Genomic DNA, 20,312 nt, shown 5'->3' with positions numbered 1-20,312 from the left:
CCATCCCTCACACCCAATAACAATAGTAGTGGTTGTAATAACTTACACATTTTTTCATTATTTGACTCCATTTAAAACAAGGATATGTACAGTGAGAAGAAGTTGATTGTTCTTCTTGCTTAATTACTCCTCGTCTTTAATTTCAAATAATAAACTAAATCTACATACCAATTCGACCAATGGTAATCATACAGAATAGCATTTTTTCCCCCAATAAGGTTACCATCCCACTTCTCCATCCCCATACATTGCCCTTCCCTCTTAAGTTATGGACCACAAACCACACTATACAGTGAAACCCTATTCATTAGAATAAGTGATATGCATTTTCATGTAGACCTTGTAGCTGACAGTACAGTTTGTACAGTACCAGTCAAAAGTTTGGACACATCTACACATTCAAGGGTTTTTCTTAATTTTTCTATTTTCTACATTGTAGAATAATAGTGAAGACATCAAACGAAGAAATAACACATGGAGTCATGTAGTAACCAGGAAAAGTGTTTATAAAATGAAAATATATTTTAGAATTTAGATTCTTTAAAGTAACCACCATTTGCCTTGATGACAGCTTTGCACATTCTTGGCATTCTCTCAACCAGCTTCACCTGGAATGCTTTTCCAACAGTCTTGAAGGAGTTCCCACATATGCTGAGCACTTGTTGGCTGCTTTTCGTTCACTTTGCTGTCCAATTCATCCCAAACCATCAATTCGATCATGAGGGCCTGACTCATGCAGTCTCCTCTGAACAGTTGATGTTGAGATGTGTCTGTTACTTGAACTCGGTGAAACATTTATTTGGGCTGCAATCTGAGGCTGCTAACTCTAATGAACTTATCCTCTGCAGCTGAGGTAACTGACAGCCAGTTTCATCATTGCGCTTGATGGTTTTTGCGACTGCACTTGAAGAAACTTTCAAAGTTATTGACACCTTCATGTCTTAAAGTAATGATGGACTGTAATTTCTCTCTGCTTATTTGAGCTGTTCTTGCCATAATATGGACTTGGTCTTTTACCAAATAGGGCTATCTTCTGAATACCATCCCTACCTTGTCACAACACAACTGATTGGCTCAAACGCATTAAGAAGGAAAGAAATTCCACAAATTAACTTTAAACAACGCACAGCTGTTAATTGAAATGCATTCCAGGTGACTAGCTCATGAAGCTGGTTGAGAGAATGCCAAGAGTGTGCAAAGCTGTCATCAAGGTAAAGGGTGGCTACTTTAAAAAATCTCAAATATAAAACACTTTTTTGGTTACTACATGATTTCATATGTGTTATTTCATAGTTTTGATGTCTTCACTATTATTCTACAATGTAGAAAATAGCAAGAATAAAGAAAAACCTTGAATGAGTAGGTGTGTCCAAACTTTTGATTGGTACTGTACATAATGACTGAATCCAGCTGTGGAATGGTATGTGTACTCCGAACCACCCACCACATTTGTTTTATTCTGTTGTTGCTGATTTTTAGACGATACATATATTTTTTATTTTTCGAGAAGTGTTGTTTCTCCTTTGCTATACGGTTTGGGTGAAACCAAAATGCTGGAAGTAGTTTCTTGATAGAACTCATATCTTCCCTGGGAGAGAGAGACAGAAAGAAAGAGAGAGGATGAATACAAATATTAAAATAGTTTAGATGAGCATATACAGTGGAGTCCAAAATTATTGACAGCCTTGATAAATATGAGCAAAAATGATTGTATAAATTAAATAATTCAAACACTGAGCTGTATTGTATGCTCAAAATAATGGGGAAATTATATTATTTTATACTAATACAATTGTTCAGAGAAAGATTTAGTTTAACAAGTAATTATTTTTTTCCTCAGAAAGGTAGGGGTCAAAATGATTGACACCCCTGGTTTCAAAATCTCACTTTGCGAGGATAATGTCGCTGAGCCTTTTTCTAAAATGTGGTATGAGTTGGAGAACACATTGGGAGGGATCTTAGACCATTCATCCATTCAGAATCCTTCCAGATCCTTGATATCCTTCATTTGCATTTATGGACTGCCACCTTCAATTCAAACCACAGGTTTTCAATGGGTTTCAAGTCTGGAGACTGAGATGGCCATTGTAACATTTTGATTTTGGGGTCAATTAACCATTTCTTTGTGGGTTTTGATGTTTATTTCAGTGCTTGGGGTTATTGTCTTGCTGGAAGATTCACTTGTGGCCAAGTTTCAGCCTCTTGGCAGAGTCAACCAGGTTTTTGGCAAAAATATCCTGGTACTGGCTAAAGTTCATGATGCCGTTGACTTCTTTGACAAGGCCTACACCTAAGCTATTTTGTTTCAACTGGTCCTGGAGCCTTGTTAAGTTTAACGGCATCATAAACATTACCCAACCAGGCAAGCCTGGTTGCCTCTGCCAGGAGGCTGAAACTTGTCCACAAGTGGATCTTCCAGCAAGACAATCACAAGCACACATCTAAATCTAAAAAGAAATTGTTAAATTTGCCAAAAATCAATATTTTGCATCTCAGTCTCAGGACTTGAAACCTATTGAAAACCTGTGGTTTGAAATGAAGAGGGCAGTCCATAAGCGCATATTAATGATACCAAGGATCTGGAAGGACTTTGTATGGAGGAATGGTCTTAGATCCCTCCCAATGTGTCCTCCAACTCATAAAACATTTTAGAAAAAGGCTGTGACGTTATCCTCGCAAGGTGAGGTAGTGAAAGGTTTTGAAAACAGGTCTGTCAATAACTTGAATAGGGGTTTCTTAAGAAAAAAAAGTATTACTTGTTAAACAAAATCTTTTTCCCTGAGCAGTATTAGTATAAAATAATAACATTTTCCAATTTTTTTGAGCATAGAATATAGATCATTATTTGAATTATATATTTTCTACAGTAATTTTTCCTCATCTTTATCAAGGGTGTCAATCATTTCTGACCCCACTGTATATTTAATATGTTCACACACTTCAGTGTGAAGAGTGTGACGCCTAGGGTACATGCAACTCATACAGTGACAACCATACTGCTGCATTGATGTGCATTTCTTATTTAAATATATTTTTTGTCTTGTTTTGGCAGGCAAATAAATTCCAAACATGCACAATAGGAATTCTGGGCGGTATTTTTTTTGTTCTCTTCTTAATACTCTAGTCTAATGTTAAATCTCATTGACCAAACAATTGAGTAAAAAAAACTCAATTCTTATTCAATCATTTTAAAAGATAACAGAGGACGATTTTCAAACTCATCCTCTAAAATAAGCCGTTATATCAAAGGTTGCACATGAGACCGTAGCCTATGGCTTTTTGTTTGATTGGAAATTCGTAGTAACCCAGAATTCCTACAGAGGAATGCTGTACCTCAGTCAGCAGCATGTGTGATGTGTCACAATGACAACATACAATTTTACCCAAAACTCTCACATGAAATGTTAGTGTCTCACTTGGTACACACACACAAAACCACACACACTACTTTATTTATTAATACACACAAGTACTTTATGTGGATCTGCACAGGTACACATATGCACACAGCATCATTATGTCACTCATTTGTAGGTAGGCTACACATACTTATTCTCACAACGAGTCATACCAAAAACAAACAAAGTACAGGCACAAAGTCACTTCGATTCAATTACAACCTCACAAAAACCCTGCACTCCCGGAAACTAAAACACCAACCAACTAAACATGGGGGATATGTAAGAATGATAATCATGACAAACAACAAAAAGGAAACTAATCAAAAACAAAATCCATCAAAGGAAATATTTATATCCATGTTTGATTTAGGGTTAATGCTTAATATTGCTCTGCGCAATAAAATACTTATATTACAAAAAAATATAATAGCATGTCATGATAATCAATTGCTTACAAAATCTCAAGTACAGTGACAGTATAATTGATCAGTGTTTGCAAAACAGGACAAAATAATAGAGGAAACTCACAATGCACCAAACACAATTCATGGTCGCCACAGCAACTTGCCATGCAGTTGAGCATGGTGAATAAAGGCAACGATCAAAAATAAAATTGCTAATGGCAACCATCACAGGCAATATTGCCACAGCAACCAACACAGGCCAATTAACTTACAACGCTGTGAGAGGAAGGGGGTTTAACGGTTGCTAGGCAACCATAGCCACGTAGTCTCCACGATATATGTATGGACAGGACAGTCTTGACTGTGGTATGATGTTTTTTCAGGAAAATGACATGACACAGCACAAAAACAATAAATAAAAAGTACAAAATAAATGAATGACGTATAATAGTTATTGTCTTCAACCCAATCATACAACACTTGTTATATTTGTCTAGACTATTTAAAATCTACTTTTGAATAATTCAACATTTTGTCAACCCTTTTGTCATGGCAGTGTTATGGCCATATCTCAACAAACCAAGTAGTCCTATGATTTTGTCTAAATGTTTTAAACAACTACTGCTTTTAGAAGACTGTCACCTCACTCACATGTGGATCTGGTTCACTTACATTATATATACAAAAGTATGTGGGCACCCCTTCAAATCAGTGGATTCGACTATTTCAGCCACAGCCGTTGCTGACAGGTGTTTAAAATCGAGCACACCGCCATGCAATCTCCATAGACAAACATTGGCAGTAGAATGGCCCGTACTCAAGAGCTCAGTGACATTCAATGTGGCACCATCATAGGATGCCACCATTCCAACAAGTTATTTTGCACATTTCTGCCCTGTTAGAGCTGCTCCGGTCAACTGTAAGTGCTGTTCTTGTGAAGTGGAAACGTCTAGGAGCAATAACGGCTCAGCCGCGAAGTGGTAGGCCACACAACCTCACAGAAAAGGGCCGCGTAGCACGTCTGTTCTTAGTTGCAACACTCACTACCGAGTTCCAAACTGCCTCTGGAAGCAAAGTCAGCATTAGAACTGTTCATCGGGAGCTTCATGAAATGGGTTTCCATGGCCAAGGAACCACACACAACCCTAAGATCACCATGCGCAATGCATGCGCAATGCCAAGCGTTGGCTGCAGTGGTGTAATGCTCGCCGTCATTGGACTCTGGACCAGTGGAAACGCATTCTCTGGAGTGAATGCTTCACCATCTGGCAGTCCGACGGAGGAATCTGGGTTTGGCAGATGCCAGGAGAACGCTACCTGCCACAATGCATAGTGCCAACTGTAAAGTTTGGTGGAGGAGGAATAATGGTCTGTGGCTGTTGTTCATGGTTCAGGCTAGGCCCCTTAGTTCCAGTGAAGGGAAATTTTAACACTACAGAATACAATTACATTCTAGACGATTCTGTGCTTCCAACTTTGTGGCAACAGTTTGGGGAAGGCCCTTTCCTGTTTCCGCATGACAATGCCCCTGTGCACAAAGCGAGGTCCATACAGAAATGTATATTTGTCATGATCAGTATGGAAGAACATGACTTGCATGCACAGAGCCCTGACCTCAAACACATCTAACACCATTTTGGATGAATTGGAACACCGACTGCGTGCCAAGCCTAATTGCCCATCATCAGTGCCCGACCTCGTGGCTGAATGGAAGTAAGTCTCCACAGAAATGTTAAAACATCTAGTGGAAAGTCTTCACAGAAGAGTGGAGGCTGTTGTAGCAACAAAGGGGGGACCAACTCCATATTAACGCCCATGATTTTGGAATGAGATGTTCGACGAGCAGGTGTCCACATACTTTTGGTCATGCAGTGTATTTTATCACAGTTCATCATTTTAATACTGATTTTCCACCAAATTAAAACATAAAATTCTCCCTTTATCCCATAACCCCCTCAAGACCTCGAAGCCAGTTCCACTGCATTTTTTCATTGTTGCTCTCTAATCAGATACTGATTTAGACCTGGGACAGTGGTTGGGTGCAATTCATTATCAGGTAGAACAGAAAACCAGCAGGCTTCGGCCCTCTTATGTTATAAGATGAATAACCCTGCCATAACCTACCTTTAACACAGTTTCCACTCCCTGTCAATCCCCCTGACCATCCATCTCACCCTTCATTCTCATCCCACCTTGCTCACCTCATTTAGTAGGGTCGGTTGGCATCCTTGGGCCTCTTAAGCTGCACCTTGAGTCTCTTCATGCCAATCTGGAAACCATTCATGGCCTGAATTGCCGTCTGAGCACTGGACGGGTTGTCAAAACTCACAAAACCTGAAGAGAAGCAAACAGTTATAGACAATTCTGTGAAAGTATTAATACTACAAGAAAAGAGCAATCCTTCCCAGCACTGCCTCCTCATTATCATCATTGACTGTGTTCCCAATGTGGCACACTATTCCCTATGGGCCCTGGTCAAAAGTAGTGCACTACATAGGGTACATTGTGTCATTTGGGACGCATTTGTTGTCATCACCGTCACTCACCAAAGCACTTGCTCTGATTGGTGGCACGGTCAACAAAGACCTTGGCTGAGATGACGTTGCCAAAGGGGATGAACATTTGCAGCATCTCTGAGTCAGTGAACTCCTGAGGCAGGTGATAGATGAAGATGTTACACCCCTCAGGCCCTGAGAAGAAGAAGAAGAAGAAGAATACAGTGCAAGGTTAGACCATCAAGGCTCCCTGAGGGGTTCTAACGTGACTTGAGATTATCAGGATGAGTTAGTGATTGAGGCAGTGTAAACTTTGTGGGAAAACAACATTGAAAATAGTCAAAAGTGAGGATTCATAGGAGGGAGGACAAGTAGGTAGAAATTACCTTCTCGTTGCTGCAGTTGCTGAGGCTGCTGATGTTGCTGTGCAAGCATTGTGTGTTGGTGTGGGAATGGCTGCCCCACCATTCCATAGGCAGCAGGGTAGGTTGCTGTGGGTGTGTTCGCATAAGTAAACATTAAGGACTGTTGAGAGGGCATTTCAAACCTAAAATTTCCTCTGGGAAATTTTAAGGACTCAAACGGACTCACTACTGTCCCACCTGTGTAGTGCTGCATCCCTGCGTACGCTTGCTGAATAGGATCCAAAACTGGACTCTGAGCTGAGAGAGAGAATCAAAGAGAAAAATAACAGCATGATTTATCAACTGCTGTACAAAAATGCTTTTTGGAGGATGCTTACATGCTCTAAATAGCATTGGGTGACGTGCATCAGGATTCTTAGTAAACAAACCAACATCCTAGATGAGGTTAATTTGATTACATGTTCATAATGATACTCTGACTTTGCTTTCATCAGATTGAGTGAGATACCTTGGTAAGAATGAACTCCATTGGTGTACAGGGTTTCAGACGCTGACTGTCCATTGGGTGGAGCTGGCACTGGAGGGTAGCTGAGTGGTGGAGGCAGAGCAGGCACCGGTGTGGCTGCCATGGTGGGCGGAGTGCTGGTACCTGCACAGGACGGCCATTCAGGGGACAGACAGATATGGTCAAACAAACACAATAACAAACGCAATAAAATAGTATCAAAGGCAGAAATATATGGGGCAAAGACTCTTGAAAAACAAAATATATACTGTATAAAGAGAAACTGTGAGATGAGCAGAGAATCCTGTAGGAGGGGATGAAGTGGTGGAGGATGGGAGCTTCTTATTACCTGAGGTAGTGAGTGATGCCATGGGCGTGGCAATGAGGCTGCTGGGGTTGAGGGCAGCCAACTGCTGCATGGTGATGGTGGATACAGGAGACAAATACGCCGACTGGGCCACCAGAGCCTGCTGCTGCACCAGCTACAAAGAATAAAGAGAGAAAGAGGGAGTCCTTCGATGTCATTCATTGTCAGTATGCGTCCCAAATGGCACCATATTCCCCATATACAGTGCATTTGGAAGGTATTCAGACCCCTTGACTTTTTCCCAAAAAATGTTACATTACATCCTTATTCTAAAATGTATTCAATAATTTTTTCCCCTCATCAATCTACACACAATACCCCAAAATGACAAAGCAAAAACAGGTTTTTACACATTTTTGCAAATGTATTAAAAATAGAAAGTATTCAGACCCTTTACTCAGTACTTTGTTGAAGCACCTTTGGCAACAGTTACAGCCTTGAGTCTTCTTGGGTATGACGCTACAAGCTTGGCACACCTGTATTTGGGGAGTTTCTCTCATTCTTCTCTGCAGATCCTCTCAAGCTCTGTCATGTTGGATGGGAAGCGTCACTGCACCGCTATTTTCAGGTCTCTCCAGAGATGTTAGATCAAGTTCAAGTCTGGGCTCTAGCTGGGCCACTCAAGGACATTCAGAGACTAATCCCGATGCCACTCCTGTGTTGTCTTGGCTGTGTGCTTAGGGTCCTTGTCCTGTTGGAAGATTAACTTTCTCCCCAGTCTGAGGTCCTGAGAACTCTGGAGTAGGTTTTCATCAAGGATCTCTCTCTACTTTGCTCCGTTCATCTTTCCCTCGATCCTGACTAGTCTCCCAGTCCCTGCCGCTGAAAAACATCCCCACAGCATGATGCTGCCACCACCATGCTTCACCGTAGGGATGGTGCCAGGTTTCCTCCAGATGTGACGCTTGGCATTCAGGCCAAAGAGTTCACTCTAGGTTTCATCAGACCAGAGAATCTTGTTTAGGTGCCTTTTGGCAAACTCCAAGCAAAGTTTGGCCACTCTACCATAAAGGCCTGATTGGTGGAGTGCTGCAGAGATGGTTGTCCTTCTGGAAGGTTCTCCCATCTCCACATAGGAACTCTGGAGTTCTGTCAAAGTGACCATCGGGTTCTTGGTCACCTCCCTGACAAAGGCCCTTCTCCCCCGATTAGTCTTGGTGGTTCCAAACTTCTTCCAGTTAAGATTGATGGAGGCCATGTGATCGTCAATGCTGTAGAAATGTTTTGGTATCCATCCCTAGATCTGTGCCTCGACACAATCATGTCTCGGAGCTCTACGGACAATTTCTTCAACCTCATGGCTTGGTTTTTGCTCTGACATGCACTGTCAACTGTGGGACCTTATATAGACAGGTGTGTGCCTTTCCAAATCATGTCCAATCAATTGAATTTATCAAAAGGTGGACTCCAGTCAAGTTGTAGAAAACATCTCAAGAATGTTCAATGGAAACAGGATGCACCTGAGCTCAATTTCAAGTCTCATAGCAAAGGGTCTGCATACTTATGTAAATAAGCTATTTCTGTTTTAAAATGTTGAATACATTTGCAAACATTTCTAAAAACCTGTTTTCACTTTGTCATTATGGGGTATTGTGTGTAGATTCATAAGGATTTTTTTTTTTAATAAGGCTGTAACGTAACAAATTGTGGAAAAAGTTAAGGGGTCTGAATACTTTCCGAATGCACAGTAGTGCACTACTTTGACCCATATAAGAAATAGGGTGCCATTTGGGACATAGCCATTTTACTACAACTAGTGTGTTGGCCTGCGTATTACAATCTCTGCATAATGCCTGTGTTTGGGGTTCAGTACTACTAGTACTCACTACCTGTGTGTAGGCATTGTAAGCCCCGAGGTGTAAGGTCATGGGACTGATGACCCCGAGCTGGGACGCCACCTGCTGCATGCGCCTTATCCCTCGCTCTTTCTCAGAGTCAGCGAACTTCACCACCAGGCTGGAGGAGGCACCCTGCAGGGAGAGATTACAGATATTACACAGCAAAAATTACCAACATCACTGTAACCAAATTACCTATATCACTAACACGAGGACTGATGAGGGCATTCCACAAATATGTTCTCACCTCCTATAAATTACAGTAGGCCATGGAGTGTTTGTGTAGGAGGAGGTCTGACGGTAGCAGTGTTTAACTGTTGATGAGTCCCTATGTTGTCTAAATGTATATGTGTGTGTGTGTGTGTGTGTGTGTGTGTGTGTGTGTGTGTGTGTGTGTGTGTGTGTGTGTGTGTGTGTGTGTGTGTGTGTGTGTGTGTGTGTGTGTGTGTGTGTGTGTGTGTGTGTGTGTGAAAGAGAGAGACTGACTGGTAGAGTGCGGCTCCCATGCAGAGTGCTGATGGCTGCCGCAGCCTCTGCGTTGTTCTGGTACTTCACGAAGGCACAGCCTACAAAACATGGCACATCGTCAAACCGTGGCCTCCCCTCACGTGACACAACATATCCCTAGAAAATGCATCAGACAATCGGCGCTTCATTAGTTATAGCTGCGTCATTAACAGTGGTCCACAAAACATGAATTGCTTTATCAATCATAACTCATAAACCACGTTGAGCATTATTAACTATGACCTATAAAACATATTGCATCATTATATTCACCAGGTCCTTGCTGTACATGAGAATGTGTTCTCAGTCAACTTACCTGGTCAACAAATAGTTAAATAAAATTTGAAATTAGTCATACCTCATACAACAAACACAGAAAATTAAGCATCTATCTTTGTAGTGTCACGAGTTTGGATGTGACTGATTCCTGACCTTAATGGTAATATTTGAGTGCTGTTGGTGTTGATGTTGTAGCGGTCAGTGTTGCAGTAATGGTGTTAGCTACCTTTGCTAGTGCCGTCAGGCCCGCGGAGCACTGTGCACTCTTCAATGCTCCCAAACGCCTCAAACATCTTCCTCACGTCGGCATCCGACTGCTGCTTCCCCAGCATGCCAACAAACAGCTTCCTGTCTTCTAAGGGGAATGTGAGGTGAGGGGCCAAAACAGGAACGAAGAGAGAGGAATATGGACAGAGAGTGATGGAGAGAAGAGCAGAGAGAGTGGTTGGTTGAGGCCAATAATAGGTAGAGGCAAAGGGAATGAATTAGAATGGAATGATTTCATGATTGAGAGAGAAAAATGATAAAATGTAGGTGAAGAGGAAAAGTTATCATACAACACAAGAACATGCTCAGGAATTTCCACCTTGTTTTACTTTATAAACCCAATGTGTTAATCAATCAGCTACATTTTTAATTGGATGCTGTTACAATATATAGTATATTGATGTCTGTGAATATTGTGCTATAACCCTGCTATATATGGAAAAGGACCAGAGTGCAGTATCAATAAACCTGCTGCACAAAGAGCCTGATCTGGCTGTGACTGGAATGCTCCTTCGTCAACCACTGTTCTGTATGCTAGGTGACAATGTCTTTTGAGGTCATGAAAACAGCAGTTGAAATCGTTAATATATTTGCATTCTTTAGTCTGACACTTAAGAATGCTTCTACTTGAATATGGGAGGGAATTTCTAGAGGCGTTGTTTAGAAGCAGGTGGTGCTTAGCAGCAGTGACGAGTGGGTATTTTTGTTGAAGCTGGGCTGAAGCCATTGCAGGGTTTTGCCTTGAAACATTGTAGATTGTTGTTTAAAAAATGTAACACGTTAGGCAGGTGTTTTGGTGTTGATTGAACAGTTGCAATTCTCTTCAGGTGTTGTTCGAACAGGTGTTGCTATGGAGGGGTGTCTCTTACCCCCTCTGCCCTCGCTGTCTGCTGGCTTCACTTGAATGGGCCGGTTCATCTGAAATAGAAAGCCCACATTACATGGTACTCTTATCCCAAGGCACATCCATAATTATGAAGGTTCTTGTTTATTTGCATATGTACTTTACATACAGTACCAGTCAAAAGTTTGGACACACTTACTCATTCGAGGGTTTTTCTTTATTTGTACTATTTTCTACATTGTAAAATAATAGTGAAGACATCAACACTATGAAATAACACATATGGAATCATGTTGTAACAAAAAAGTGTTAACCTCTCTAGGGCCAGTGGGACGATTTCGTCCCACCTACGTAACAGCCAGTGGAATCCCGTGGCGCGTTATTCAAATACCTTAGAAATGCTATTACTTCAATTTCTCAAACATATGACTATTTTACACCATTTTAAAGACAAGACTCTCGTTAATCTATCCACACTGTCCGATTTCAAAAAGGCTTTACAACGAAAGCAAAACATTAGATTATGTCAGCAGAGTACCCAGCCAGAAATAATCAGACACCCATTTTTCAAGCTAGCATATAATGTCACATAAACCCAAACCACAGCTAAATGCAGCACTAACCTTTGATGATCTTCATCAGATGACAATCTTAGGACATTATGTTATACAATACATGCATGTTTTGTTCAATCAAGTTCATATTTATATCAAAAACCAGCTTTTTACATTAGCATGTGACGTTCAGAACTAGCATACCGCCCGCAAACTTCCGATGAATTTACTAAATTACTCACGATAAACGTTCACAAAAAACATAACAATTATTTTAAGAATTATAGATACAGAACTCCTCTATGCACTCGCTATGTCCGATTTTAAAATAGCTTTTCGGTGAAAGCACATTTTGCAATATTCTAAGTAGATAGCCCGGCATCACAGGGCTAGCTATTTAGACACCCACCAAGTTTAGCCCTCACCAAAGTCAGATTTACTATAAGAAAAATGTTATTACCTTTGCTGTTCTTCGTCAGAATGCACTCCCAGGACTTCTACTTCAATAACAAATGTTGGTTTGGTTCAAAATAATCCATAGTTATATCCAAATAGCAGCGTTTTGTTCGTGCGTTCAAGACACTATCCGAATGGTAAAGAAGGGTGACGAGCACGACGCATTTCGTGACAAAAAATTTCTAAATATTCCATTACCGTACTTCGAAGCATGTCAACCGCTGTTTAAAATAAATTTTTATGCCATTTTTCTCGTAAAAAAGCGATAATATTCCGACCGGGAATCTGTGTTTTAGTACAAAGAGAGAAAATAAAAACATGGGGTCGCCTCGTGCACGCGCCTCAGTCTCATTGTCCTCTGAAAGACCACTTACCAAAGGCGCTAATGTTTTTCAGCCAGGGGCTGGAATTACATCATTCAGCTTTTTCCCGGGTTCTGAGAGCCTATGGGAGCCGTAGGAAGTGTCACGTTACAGCAAAGATCCTCAGTTTTCAATAAAGAGAGTCAAGAAGAACAAGAACTTGTCAGACAGGCCACTTCCTGTAAGGAATCTTCTCAGGTTTTTGCCTGCCATATGAGTTCTGTTATACTCACAGACACCATTCAAACAGTTCTAGAAACTTTAGGGTGTTTTCTATCCAAAGCCAATAATTATATGCATATTCTAGTTTCTGGGCAGTAGTAATAACCAGATTAAATCGGGTACGTTTTTTATCCGGCCGTGTAAATACTGCCCCCTAGCCCTAACAGGTTAAACAAATCAAAATATAGTTTATATTTTGAGATTCTACAAAGAAGCTACCCTTTACCTTGATGACAGCTTTGCACACTCTAGGCATTTTCTGAACCAGTTTCATGAGGAATGCTTTTCCAACAGTCTTGGAGTTCCCACATATGTTGAGCACTTGTTGGCTGCTTTTCCTTCACTCTGCGGTCCAACTCATCCCAAACCATCTCAATTGGGTTGAGGTTGGGTGATTGTGGAGGCCAGGTCATCTGATGCAGCACTCCATCACTCTCCTTCTTGGTCAAATAGCCCTTACACAGCCTGGAGGTGTGTTTTGGGTCATTGTCCTGTTGAAAAACAAATGATAGTCCCACTAAGCGCAAACCAGATGGGATGGTGTATCGCTGCAGTATGCTGTGGTAGCCATGCTGGTTAAGTGTGCCTTGAATTCTAAATAAATCACCAACAGTGTCACTAGCAAAGCACTCCCACACCATCACACGCCTCCTCCGTGCTTCATGGTGGAAACCACACATGCAGAGATCATCTGTTTTCCTACTCTGTATCTCACAAAGACATGGCTGTTGGAACCAAAAAACTCAAATTTGGACTCATCAGACCAAAGGGCAGATTTCCACTGGTCTAATGTCCGTTGCTTGTGTTTCTTGGCCCAAGCAAGTCTTTTCTTCTTATTGGTGTCCTTTAGTAGTGGTTTCTTTGTAGAAATTCTACCATGAAGGCCTGATTCACACAGTCTCCTCTGAACAGTTGATTTTGATATGTGTCTGTTACTTGAACTCTGTGAAGCATTTATTTGGGCTGTAATCTGAGGTGCTGTTAACTTTAATCAACTTCTCCTCTGCAGCTGAGGTAACTCTGGGTCTTCCTTTTCTGTGGTGGTCCTCATGAGAGCCAGTTTCATCATGGTTTTTGCGACTGCACTTGAAGAAATGTCCGAATTTCTTCAAATTTTCCGGATTGACTGACCTTCATGTCTTTGTAATGATGGACTGTCGTTTCTCTTTGCTTATTTGAGCTGTTCTTGCCATAATATGGACTTGGTCTTTTACCAAATAAGGATATCTTCTGTATACCACCCCTACCTTGTCACAACACAACTGATTGGCTCAAACGCATTAAGAAAGAAAGGAATTCCACAAATTAACTTTTAACAAGGCACACCTGTTTATTGAAATGCAATTCAGGTTACAACCTCATGAAGCTGGTTAAGAGAATGCCAAGAGTATGCAAAGCTGTCATCAAGGCAAAGGGTGGCTACTTTGAAGAATCTCAAATATAAAATATACTGCTCAAAAAAATAAAGGGAACACTTAAACAACACAATGTAACTCCAAGTCAATCACACTTCTGTGAAATCAAACTGTCCACTTAGGAAGCAACACTGATTGATAATACATTTCACATGCTGTTGTGCAAATGGAATAGACAACAGGTGGAAATTATAGGCAATTAGCAAGACACCCCCAATAAAGGAGTGGTTCTGCAGGTGGGGACCACAGACCACTTCTCAGTTCCTACGCTTCCTGGCTGATGTTTTGGTCACTTTTGAATGCTGGCGGTGCTTTCACTCTAGTGGTAGCATGAGATGGAGTCTACAACCCACACAAGTGCCTCAGGTAGTGCAGCTCATCCAGGATGGCACATCAATGCGAGCTGTGGCAAGAAGGTTTGCTGTGTCTGTCAGCGTAGTGTCCAGTGCATGGAGGCACTACCAGGAGACAGGCCAGTACATCAGGAGATGTGGAGGAGGCCGTAGGAGGGCAACAACCCAGCAGCAGGACCGCTACCTCCGCCTTTGTGCAAGGAGGAGCAGGAGGAGCACTGCCAGAGCCCTGCAAAATGACCTCCAGCAGGCCACAAATGTGCATGTGTCTGCTCAAACGGTCAGAAACAGACTCCATGAGGGTGGTATGAGGGCCCGACGTCCACAGGTGGGGGTTGTGCTTACAGCCCAACACCGTGCAGGACGTTTGGCATTTGCCAGAGAACACCAAGATTGGCAAATTCGCCACTGGCGCCCTGTGCTCTTCACAGATGAAAGCAGGTTCACACTGAGCACATGTGACAGACGTGACAGAGTCTGGAGACGCCGTGGAGAACGTTCTGCTGCCTGCAACATCCTCCAGCATGACCGGTTTGGCGGTGGGTCAGTCATGGTGTGGGGTGGCATTTCTTTGGGGGGCCGCACAGCCCTCCATGTGCTCACCAGAGGTAGCCTGACTGCCATTAGGTACCGAGATGAGATCCTCAGACCCTTTGTGAGACCATATGCTGGTGCGGTTGGCCCTCGGTTCCTCCTAATGCAAGACAATGCTAGACCTCATGTGGCTGGAGTGTGTCAGCAGTTCCTGCAAGAGGAATGCATTGATGCTATGGACTGGCCCGCCCATTCCCCAGACCTGAATCCAATTGAGCACATCTGGGACATCATGTCTCGCTCCATCCACCAACGCCACGTTGCACCACAGACTGTCCAGGAGTTGGCGGATGCTTTAGTCCAGGTCTGGGAGGAGATCCCTCAGGAGACCATCCGCCACCTCATCAGGAGCATGCCCAGGCGTTGTAGGGAGGTCATACAGGCACGTGGAGGCCACACACACTACTGAGCCTCATTTTGACTTGTTTTAAGGACATTACATCAAAGTTGGATCAGCCTGTAGTGTGACTCCAAATCCAGACCTCCATGGGTTGATAAATTGGATTTCCATTGATTATTTTTGTGTGATTTTGTTGTCAGCATATTCAACTATGTAAAGAATAAAGTATTTAATAAGATTATTTAATTCATTCAGATCTAGGATGTGTTATTTTAGTGTTCCCTTTATTTTTTTGAGCAGTGTATATACTTTTTTGGTCTTACATGATTCCATGTGTTATTTCATAGTTTTGATGTCTTCACTATTATTCTACAAATAGTAAAAATAAATAGTAAAAATAAAGAAAAACCCCTTGAATGAGTAGGTGTGTACAAACTTTTGACTGCTACTGTACATATATTGTATATGTATGTACAACACAAGAAAGGGCTGGAATATGAGCTGGCCACTCCCTCGGCTTCTAATGAAGCCCTGCCCATCACCCTCCTGGTTTACTGTTTTTCTTTTCCTCTCTTCTCATTCCCTATCAATTATATTCCCTCCCAGAGAGTGAGTGTCTCTCTCTCTCTTACACACACACACACACACACACACACACACACACACACACACACACACACACACACACACACACACACACACACACACAGGAAAAGCACCCACACACAGGCACACAACCACGCGGGATTAGGCAAGTGATAAGATTAAGAACGCTCGCTGGCTAATCCGGATTACAGAAGCACGCTGGATTAGAATGGTGGGAGATTCTGAACAGAGAGAGGGGGAAGGAGCTGTAGAGGAATGGATAGAATAAGTAAGGAAAGAGCAACCAAAACAAATAAGGAAACAGACAACCTTTCACACATCATAGAAACACAATCCACAAAAATTACTTTTGTGGACCATTGACACAATCATTATAATGATGCAGGTCTAGCTAGGCACTTCAATACTCTATTTCAAATGTGTGGTGGTGCACTGAGAAGGAGAGCAGGTGGAGGATGCAGAGAGGACAGTGATTGGCGAGCAGAGAGGAGCAGAGCATAGTCACAGTGTGTTAACGGTGGCTTAATTTAGGTCTTAATTATGGAGCTGGTGACATTTCAGTCAGTCACTGATCCCTGTCTCTGATTGTTCAGCCTTGATTGGTCATCAGGAGACAGTATTGATCAGTGCTGGCAGGGCCCTTGCCATCTGCATGCACAAACATCATCACCAGCAGGCCTTGGGTTTTCTAATGGAGTGTCCCATTGATTACTACAAGTAATTAGATGACCATGTGGATTAAGAAGCACTTGTTTACCGGGAAGGATTGAAAACAGTAATCAAAATGCATTTTTACGTTGTGAATGTTCCCGGTAGTCGGTAAATAGAATAGAACTTTGTGCTCAGAGGTGATGTTTTTCTACACGCCTCAAATGTTCCACAAAGTCACCTTGGATAAAGTCATCCACTAAATGAGTTGCGGAATAAATGCAGTCCTAATTTGCAAAGGGTGAAAGACTACTGTATTAAAACACAGAACAAAACCAAAAGATCACATCTTAGCCTACACTTCGACTTTAACGACACAACCTAATCATGATACAAAAAATGTCTCAAATCGAATTTAAGGATATAATATGCCCTGAATAAAATATTACAGAGTATATTTCATATAAACGCTAGGTTAGTCTATCTATGACTTAAGTGCTTCCATGGTTACCACGGTTGTGATAAGGAGATGAGTAGCGGAGCAAATGGCACAAGATAATGGAATTAGAATATACAAGAGCAGGGGCTTGGAGAAGTGGAGGCCAACAAGGCAGTGGCACTCGAGGTCGACACGGCAACCAGCCCTGCTAATCTGACAAAGTCTCCACCTAGCATTGCTGTCACCATGACAACCTTGTGATGAGATCCACAGCAGGTAAACAAGGTTTCCCAGAACATCATGCATAGGAGAAAAAAAGAGATGGATGAAGGAGAGAAAAAACCTATGAGGAATAAAGGGTGGTACTATGTTGAGAGACGGTAGGATTATTAGATGTGTATGTCGTGAGAAAGAAAGGATGCTTGGGGGAGAACTGGAATTGTAGGGACAAAAGGACAAGGGATGGTGCCTGTTGAATTTAATTGCTGCCTCAAGGGTAGATACTGTAGGGACCAAGAAAATGTCTCCTTCTATTACACTGTGCGAGCCGAGCCACTTTAATATTTTTCTCTTCTATATTTTCTCTTTTTCTGCAAATCAACAGGCTCATTTTAAAAACACAACACAGATTAAACCCGGCCAAAGGCCAAACCCGCCCTATCTGTGACCCAATTTAGCTTTAAATGTTCATGTTGTTCTTTTTCAAATCAAAATATACAGAGACATTATGATTATTATTCAAGCTCAACAAACACAGTGGCACAAACACAAATGTCCACATAGGCAGTCTTTGCACACACACTGTCTGTTCCTGGCAGTCTCATGTGTATAGACACTCTCTTGCTCACATTGACATGAGCACACAGTTAATCTTTCCCTCTGTGATGCCAAAAAGGATTTCACTAGGATTACAGTATGAGATATTAAATCCATAGATTATCCAATCAAATCACAGCAAGACCCCTCCCCCACGCCTGACCCCATCCCCTCAATGCAAACACACACATCACCCTACAGATGCTTGTGCACACACACACACTCAGACACACACTTGCATTTTTTGAGCAGTGTGAATGTGGGATGGGAGATGATAGGAGAGACATCCCTGTTAATCACATTCTTCATCACATTCTTCCCTCCTTTCTTACCCTCTTCCAAACCAGAGAAAAACTCATAATCTCTTGTCCCCTCCACTCACTGTATCAATTAGTCCCAAACAGGCTGAAGTACAGAGGGTGACATATTTGTCTCCCCATTTTATCTCAAATCCATTCTGCCTGTCTTCCAGAAAAGCAGGGACTCTGAATGGTAAATATATCAGTGGAGACCATCTCTGTATTTTTCAAGAGCGTTTACAGGGAGGGAGGGAGGGAGGGAGGGAGAGAGAGAAGATGGGGGGCACAATGACAATTTTCCTCCCTCCTCTCCATCATACAGCACTGGTCATTGCATCGCACCGGTTACCTAGCAACCTGGCATCTCTCGTCCCCACCGTCTCCTGGCAACGAGACCTGGGACCGTAATCAACCTGCCACCCCATCCCCCTCTTCTCTCCACTCCCTCCACATCACACACACACACTAACAGAGATACTTAGCGCACAGAAAATACATCAGTGGAAATATAGGCTATATCTCTATTCGCAGATGCAAACAAAAAGAAACACACACAGACATAGAAAAACACTCAGGCGCACAAAGAGATGAACAAAGTAACAAAGGCAGGCGCAGAAACAGAGGTACAATCACAAACAAAGACAGGAAATCTCCCACGCACACACACACGCGTGCCAACAACCTGTAATCAAAGTCTGTCTTCAGTATGTCACTGTTACTCCTCCCTAGTCATGCTCGGTCTGTCTGTATATTCAAGGCTCTCTGGAGTTGGGTCGTACATAGAAATAGAATCCCTATTGTAGAATTACTAAACAATTCTATTTATTTGGGGTCATACACAAGGAAGAGAGAGAAGTACAACAATTATTTATGCTACTCTTTTCTCTATCTGCTTTTCTTCATCAGAAGATGCACAGTATATCTCTAAAAGTAGAGTTACACTACATGACCAAAAGTATGTGGAAACCTGCTTGTCGAACATCTCATTCATAAATCAAGGGCATTAATATGGAGTTGGTCCCCGCTTTTCTGCTATAACAGCCTCCACTCTTCTGGGAAGGCTTTACACAGGATGGAACATTTCTACGGGGACTTACTTCCATTCAGCCACGAGCATTAGTGAGGTCGGGCACTGATGATGGGCTTGTTCCAATTCATACCCAAAGATGTTAGATAGGGTTTGAGGTAAGGGCTCTGTGCAGGACAGTCAAGTTCTTCCACACCGATCTTGACAAACCATTTCTGTATGGACCTCACTTTGTGCATTGGGGCATTGTCATGCTGAAACAGGAATGGGCCTTCCCCAAACTGTTGCCACAAAATTAGAAGCACAGAATCATCTAGAATGTCATTGTATGGAACTAAGGGGCCAAGCCCGAACCATGTAAAACAGCCCCAGACCATTATTTATCCTCCATCAAACTTTACAGTTGGCACTATGCATTGGGGCAAGTAGCATTCTCCTGGCATCCGCCAAACCCAGATTTGTACGCCAGACTACCAGATGGTGAAGCGGGATTTATCACTCCAGAGAATGCGTTTCCTCTGGTCCAGAGTCCAATGGCGGCGATCTTTACACCACTGGAATTTTGCTTAAATTCATCAAAAAAGTTAGCTTATAACAGTGAACCTTTTTTGTGGGATACACATAAAGCAATTCTAGGTCTTGTGGCATATTTTGGTTAAACTATCCCCAATTCAATGGAATTGCAACCCTCTGCATGCACAGTGCATTCTTCCATCACACGTGCAGTGCAATCTTCCATCACATGTACAGCTGATTGTCAAGATCTTGCACACTAATGAGATGCTATTGAGCCCACACTACTACACTGTCTGAACCAAGGACTACATGCTTTCTGGTAAGTTTTGATTACAATACTGGGTGGGGTGAATATATTTTATATGACATACATGATTTTCTGTTAACCTCTCT

At 42.1% G+C, this 20,312-nt stretch overlaps 1 protein-coding gene across 7 annotated transcripts in view; it reads right to left on the bottom strand.

Moving 5' to 3' along the window:
* Window positions 1–1,269: 1,269 nt before the first annotated feature.
* The window catches only part of LOC106588188 (CUGBP Elav-like family member 3), a 43,985-nt gene continuing 24,942 nt past the window's right edge, over window positions 1,270–20,312 (bottom strand). Inside the window, exons 4-15 of one of the 7 annotated variants that reach the window (XR_001324604.2) lie at window positions 11,298–11,346; window positions 10,388–10,516; window positions 9,862–9,941; window positions 9,364–9,507; window positions 7,520–7,652; window positions 7,174–7,314; window positions 6,903–6,962; window positions 6,687–6,791; window positions 6,352–6,495; window positions 6,007–6,139; window positions 4,078–4,166; window positions 1,271–1,588 (exon numbers count right to left, since the gene is read on the bottom strand). Coding sequence is in view for 6 of the 7 variants with exons in the window: in XM_045709266.1 (XP_045565222.1) it covers window positions 6,012–6,139; window positions 6,352–6,495; window positions 6,687–6,791; window positions 6,903–6,962; window positions 7,174–7,314; window positions 7,520–7,652; window positions 9,364–9,507; window positions 9,862–9,941; window positions 10,388–10,516; window positions 11,298–11,346 (1,113 nt within the window). In the remaining variant the exon portion in view is untranslated. Of the gene's footprint in view, window positions 1,589–4,077; window positions 4,167–6,006; window positions 6,140–6,351; window positions 6,496–6,686; window positions 6,792–6,902; window positions 6,963–7,173; window positions 7,315–7,519; window positions 7,653–9,363; window positions 9,508–9,861; window positions 9,942–10,387; window positions 10,517–11,297; window positions 11,347–20,312 lie in introns of all 7 variants that reach the window. The other 6 variants (XM_045709267.1, XM_045709266.1, XM_014176925.2 and 3 more) reach the window with 6 other exon arrangements.

Source organism: Salmo salar, chromosome ssa27, assembly GCF_905237065.1.
Source record: "Salmo salar chromosome ssa27, Ssal_v3.1, whole genome shotgun sequence".
Lineage (NCBI taxonomy): Eukaryota > Metazoa > Chordata > Actinopteri > Salmoniformes > Salmonidae > Salmo > Salmo salar.
This window is presented reverse-complemented; position numbering and strand designations above follow the sequence as displayed.